At 40.8% G+C, this 6,680-nt stretch overlaps 1 protein-coding gene across 1 annotated transcript; it reads right to left on the bottom strand.

The window, feature by feature from the left end:
* Positions 1 to 1,012: 1,012 nt before the first annotated feature.
* Positions 1,013 to 3,804, bottom strand: LOC135480727 (serine/threonine-protein phosphatase 6 regulatory ankyrin repeat subunit B-like). The gene is made up of 2 exons (XM_064760644.1): positions 3,280 to 3,804; positions 1,013 to 2,114 (listed from the first exon to the last, which is right to left on the bottom strand). Exons 1-2 carry the CDS (start codon positions 3,775 to 3,777, stop codon positions 1,467 to 1,469), a joined length of 1,146 nt encoding a protein of 381 aa, XP_064616714.1. The 5' UTR covers positions 3,778 to 3,804; the 3' UTR covers positions 1,013 to 1,466.
* Between the last annotated feature and the right edge of the window lie 2,876 nt (positions 3,805 to 6,680).

The following is a 6,680-nucleotide window of genomic DNA, read 5'->3' as shown; positions in this document are numbered from 1 at the left end:
TCTGCATGCACATCTTTGGTAACTATCATCACAGACATACTAATCAGGTAGTGAAATTTCGTGTTAGAAGTGCGTGGTTTTGATGTAAAAAAAAATTTATTTCATTGGAGTTATACGCCATACTCAGATATTTTTGTACTTATTCCTCGAGGATCAGTTTTACAGGTGAAGAAAACTCGGGATGCCCGGAACAAATTTATCTGCGTTTGGCAAGTTCGTTGGTCCCCACTCATTGTCAACTCACATATTCATAGACAAGGTTAACACACAGAGTATGTCACAATGTTAGAAGACAAGTGATCTCAAAAGAACATCGTTCATTGGATGAATGCTTGGGGTTTAACGTCGTATTTAACGGTCCCTACGAGGAGTCATTAGGTGCGTGTACATATATATATACACTGTGTCCTCTTGTATACAACAGGGTGGGTCCATTTCGCCAAAGTGCTGACACCGGGCCAACCAGCCTTCTCTCCTTGCTCCAGCCTCTCAGTGATGAGCGTCAAGCGAGTTGGCAGTAAGTACTATTTATAAAGTCTTTGGTATGACCCAACCTGGGTTTGATCCCGCGTCTCCCGACTGTCATCTTTCATCGGAAATTGACAAGCACCAGGGCCCGGAGGAAAAGAGGACTTCATATAATATTCATATACCTCTATCAATCTCAAAAAGACGCAGTTATTCCGTATAAAACTGCTTTTAACTTATACACTGAAAATTAGAACCAGCATACATTTTTAGTTTTTTTTCACTAAATTTATTGTCATATATGTAACTTATATTTCCGCAACATTCATCGTCCACATACTCATTATGTATCAAATGTTTCCAAGTTTTCCCAGTAATTAACAATGTACGTATACTTTAAAGGAGAAGAAAACTTCAAACAATGACACTATAGGCTGAAAAAAGCACATTTTTTTTCTGTCTGGTGGTGCCTACTGCATAATTTTGCGATTTTTCCTTTCGCAACACGTAAAGCCTGAAAACAGCAAAGCTGGCATAAATCGCTAACTCCATCGCGTCCTCCATCTTTCACACCCTGTTATTTTTTACTGGGGGTGTGTTTCCTCTCAGCCAGTGAGAGTCGTTAAAACTGCCGGCTTGTTGGTGTAAACTCGGAACCTACGTCCAACATTCCGCTTTCCCGATCGTCAAGCGAAAAACGAACTGTACTGTTCGTTACCTTGTGGGAAAAAGAGGTCTACCGGAAATGTACGAACTGCACTTCGGCGGTTTCCGACGCCAATTCTCCTCCTGACACAGAAGACTTCAGGACTAGTTCTTAGGCAAAATGGAGTCGCCCACAGCGGAGTTTGGCGCTAACTTTATTTATAATTTATCAACTTGAGGTACATATTAAAATTTTTATGGCATGCACCTGCGAGGAAGTACATGCTCTTTTCAATGGTATTTGTTTGACATTTAAGTTTTCTTCTCCTTTAAATGTCATTACAAGGAGTACATTACAAAAATGTCATTGTTGGATTGGATCTCGCTATATTGCACAGAAACTGGACAGTTCGCGTGTCAGCGAACATAATGTATTGTCTTAAATCTTGGGGAATGGGTAATGCTTCCACGTTTTTGGACAGGCCCAAATTTCCAAGACATTCTCTTACCACTAAACGAGACTTGTGTTGCAACGAACTGATTTCTCTTGAACTGTGAACGATATGTCTGAAATGTCCAAGACATTTTCGATGTGCTGGTTTCCTGATGTATTTAGCTTGGTGAAGGAATCCAAGATGGCCGCCAAGGTGGACGAGACACCTGGCCATCCACATGCGAGTCCTTGAATGCGTGTCAAGAAAACCATCAACATATTTTAAAACTTTGAGCAAAGGAGTTTCGTTGTCAAAGTTCATCAGATTGATATTAGATCCAGTGGTGAGAAGATAAGCCATTGTTGATGGACAGCATCGGGCACAGGCGAAATGGAGAGGAGTGCAACCACTCACGTCATCACGTGCATTTACGTCACACCCTGCGTTGACGAAAATGTCCACGAGCTCAACTGATGACGTGGCGGCCACGTGGAGAGGTTCCTTCCCGGCGTGGTTTCGCTTCGCCAAGTCTACGCCATGATCTATCAGCCAGTTTAATACTTCAGTCTGAAAGATAAAAATAATAAACCCTTTCAACAAAACAATCACCACCAACGCATCTTGACATATGTTCTTTTCGTATAACTTTCAAAGGCAACTTTATCTGTAATCATGACTATGGCCAAAATTCATAATTACACGTGCCACAGAAAAAAGCAAGAATACATCAAGCGTTGATGAGCGCTTTTCAAAGATTCTGAAGATTGTATAAAATATCGTCGAAGATCATAAAGAATGAAAACCGTAATTACTGAGGTACTTCGAAGAACTTGAATACTGTGTACTGAATTAAAATTCTTCAAAACACCCTAAAACTGCAAAGATCCTTTACATCGACTATCCGCCATTATCATGTTCTTAAAGGTGTGCAACCTGCGGATGGTCGTGGGTTTCCCCCGGGCTGTGCGCGGTTTCCACCCACCATAATGCTGGCCGCCGTCGTATAAGTGAAATATTCTTGAGTACGGCGTAAAACATCAATCAAATAAATAAATAAATAAATACCTTTGAGCCATGCAAGGCTTATTCCATGTATACTGTTCACCTTGTTCCTTATATACATATATACATAGTTGATCAGCGGAGTAACAAGTTTAGGTGTGACATCATTTGACAAGATATACATGTAGTTATTTCAGTAGGATATTAAGGATAAGGTATCAGTATATGAAAGCATAGACGGTATTTGAAGAGTGAATTAGTAACTTATGGGTTTTGCTTCTTGAGGTTTGCTAGGTACCTTCTGAAGGCAGAGGCTACCTCCAGTTTCTTCTACACTCTAAAAATTAATCTGTTGAATTTAACGGAAAGTCTGTCATCTTAGTGATGGTAGAATGCATTCTGTTATTACTGCAGATATTCTGTTAAACGTAACACACATATTCTATCAATTCAACATAGCCATTCTATCAGGACTAGCAGGATATTATGTTGAATAAGACAAAGTAATATGTTATAATAACAGGATACATTTTACCATCAATCAGACAACAGACTTGTTAAATTTAGCGGACTAATTTTTTTCCATGTACGGAGAAACCCAAACGTTTAAATAGTTTAAAATTCTCAATTATACTACACAGCTTTAAAGATCAGTCTATTATATGTTGTTTTGAATTCAAATAAATAAAAAGTTACATTGTTAAATATTACATGAGTAAAATAAACAAACCTTGTTGGGACTAGGTGAATCCAAGGCTGTAAATATTATGGAATTGCCTCTTCTGTCCAGCTGATACAAACCAGCTCCTGTGTCCACCAGTCGCTTCACCATTGGGAGGTTTCCTAAACTAACCGCCAGATGGAGCACACTTTGGCCTCTGTGGAATTCGGTGACGTCAGCACCATGGCGTATCAACTGCGTCACGAGTTCTATGTCATTGCGTTCCACGGCCCGGCCAAGAATGTACCTCCCGATGGTTTGTCTTGCTGGTGAATGTCGGATCGACAGAAATGAGCCGCTCAGACATTGTAAAGTTCTTAGAAAAGAATTTGTGTTTCCTTCCTCAAGGTAGCGTTTTAGGGCCAGTTCAAAACTGCGTAACTCTCTCTCAGGATATTGCTTAACCCATCTTGTCGTGATCCCCTCAGAAAAATCCTCTAAGCCCGCGTTGTCATAGCCACCAGTCGAGATTTGGACTGCCATCTGATGGGAAGCTCCATTTGCCATGGTGAGTGTAGGTTACATGTTTTAAATGTAACTTAAAATTTCTTTATAATATATTTATTTGTCTCTTTTGGATGAAATTCAAAACGCTGCCAGTATGAGCCCATAAATGTTGGAACAATTAAAACCCTCTTTCCTTCAGCTCATCCGGAAAATCCAAGCTTCAAGATCTGGATAATATTTTATACACCTCCAAATCTAGTAGGCTTACTGTGGCTTGAATGTTATATGGAGTGTCCAATCCCCCTGGCATCTAGACAAACTATTGGTGAACAAACACTGGTAATAATGCCACGCTTATCACAGTGCCCAACCCTCCTGGCATCTGGAGAAACTATTGGAGAGCAAATACCGGTAATAATGCCACACTTATCACAAGAGCTGTGCCAAAATGTCGTGCGTGACGGGTGCACGAAGATTATCTGTCAAAAACAGTGTCCCAAAACAAATACCGGTGCTGTTTTTATCTAAATCCTGGAGCGGTTCACCCTGGGTGTCATATATATGTATGCGTGACCTCTGTTGTCCAATGTGCTCCTTGGATTTTCTGGCAATATCCCGATCGCATCGCTATATTCCAAGGCAAACAACTTGGTCACAATGAGGGATCGCCATTTTTATTCAACCTGCCCTGTTTTCTGATGGAAAGTATCCAAGCTGGCTTCCTTCGGGCTACAAAACACTGTCAATCCTGGAAAAATATATACAGAAAAGTCATTATTGGTATCGGTCTACAAAACACTGTCAATTCTGGAAAAATATACAAAGAAAAGTCATTATTGGTATCTTAAAACATATACTACAGGCAATAAAAACGCGTCGTTCAGAATGAAGTTGAAATTTCGTCTGGTTTATTTATAGGCTACTCTCTAGATAGTACCCGCATATGTGTGTTTCAGACATTTACGCAGCTGAGTGTAATATACAAATATAACAAAAGCATTTTGGCAAAACGCCCGCATGACAATGCGATATGGATTGTGCACAATTTATAGATCTTTTAGCACTGAAAAAAAAAGTAAAACACCAACCTTTATTACCTTTAATATTACACACATGTGAGGTTATAGTATTACACAAGACACTTAACGTCTCTTTGTCATCTTACGCTACACTCAAAGAATAATCTGTTAATTTTAACAGATAGACTGTTGTCTGAGCGATGCTAGAATGTATTCTGTTATTATAACATAATACTGTGTCATATTCAACATAATATCCTGTCAGTCGAACAGAAAGAAACCTTCTGTTGAATTAACATATTATGTGTGTAAGTTGTATTTAACAGAATAATCTGTTGAAATATTTAGCAGAATACATTCTAGCATCAATACATTCTAAAGGCACGACATGTGATCATTAACAAGTAGGGACGACTATTGACAATGAGAGTTTGCAGAGAGTTGAAATATGGACCAGTGATAATATACACTCATTGCGCATACAAGAGCATGCAATTACTTATAGTTACTTACTTATATTACTTACTTGATATAACAACTGCCTCAGGGCTAGACGTACCACACCTGATTCTTACCTGCCTTGCTAGACGTACCATACCTGCTTTTTACCTGACGGGCCAGTACCATACCTGCTTCTTACCTGGCGGGCCAGACGTACAATAGCTGCTTCTTACCTGCCAGGCCAGACGTACCATACCTGCTTCTTACCTGGTGAGCTAAATGTACCATACCTGCTTTTTACCTTCCGGGCTAGACGTACCATATCTTCTCCTTACCTACCGGGCCAGACGTACCATACCTGCTTCTTACCTGCCGTGCTAGACGTACCATACCTGCTTTTTACCTGCCGGCCCAGACGTACAATACCTGTTTCTTACCTGGTGGAGTAGACGTACCATACCTGCTTCTTACCTGCCGGGCCAGACGTACAATACTTGCTTTTTACCTGCCGAGCTAGATGTACCATACCTGCTTTTTACTTGCCGGGCTAGACGTACCTTATCTTCCCCTTACCTACCGGGCCAGACGTACAATACCTGCTTTTTACCTGTCGGGTTAGACGTACCATACTGTTTCTTACCTACCGGGCCAGACGTACCATACCCGCTTCTTACATGCCGGGCCAGACGTACAGTACCTGCTTCTTTCCTGCCGAGCTAGATGTACCATACCTGCTTTGTAGCTGCCGGGCTAGACGTACCATACCTGTTTCTTACCTGGCGGACCAGACGTACCATACCCTGCTTCTTACCTGCAGGGTCAGACGTAATGGTGTGGTTATTTAGGTACACGGTTTAGATATAGACTCAGTGCTCGTGTTGTAGAAAAAATGGAGACCTTGTGATGTCCGGGTACGAAATTGATTAAAATTCCATCCATCATTATGCAGACAGTTTTCGATATCAAGTTACATGAACCTGGAAATTTCCTGCTGACGTCGGCATGTGTTGTTTATGCTGGCCCATATATAGGCTAGTTAATTAAAGTGCCTGTCCACGTGGTCAGGTCGACCCTCACCTTATAAGATTCAGGTGTAGTGTATACATTTATATAGGCTTATGTGCACCAGACGAAATAACAAGGCTTTGGCTTCACACTTCGGTTGTCAAATACACCTAAAGTCGTAAATCGACAATACAGGACTATATACAGTCGTGTTCTTTTATAGGTATGAAGAACGAACGCATGCGTGCGCTGTGCGCACTTAGCTAAATTGAAGCACATGGTGTTGTATGTATACGTGGTTCTCATGTACAACATACCATGAGCCAGTTATACTTACCAAATACAATGCGTCTAATATAACCCAACACTTTTCCTGCTACAAACACAAAGCTATAATCCCTTCTTAATCTGTGATAATTACAAGGCATGTTATGATTCCACACTTTGAGGGATTGTCCATACATACGCACGCAGTGATCGCATGCCCACCTACACATA

The sequence above is a fragment of the Liolophura sinensis genome, chromosome 13 (assembly GCF_032854445.1).
Source record: "Liolophura sinensis isolate JHLJ2023 chromosome 13, CUHK_Ljap_v2, whole genome shotgun sequence".
NCBI lineage: Eukaryota > Metazoa > Mollusca > Polyplacophora > Chitonida > Chitonidae > Liolophura > Liolophura sinensis.
Note: the sequence above shows the minus strand (reverse complement) of the source record. Positions and strands in the feature narration are given on the sequence as shown.

Bases quoted from the DNA above. Each gene is read 5' to 3' on its own strand.
- LOC135480727 (XM_064760644.1), bottom strand. From the start codon at position 3,777: ATGGCAAATGGAGCTTCCCATCAGATGGCAGTCCAAATCTCGACTGGT. The intron at 2,115-3,279 runs GTTTGTTTATTT...TTTATCTTTCAG, and splicing joins ATTCACCTAGTCCCAACAAG to ACTGAAGTATTAAACTGGCT.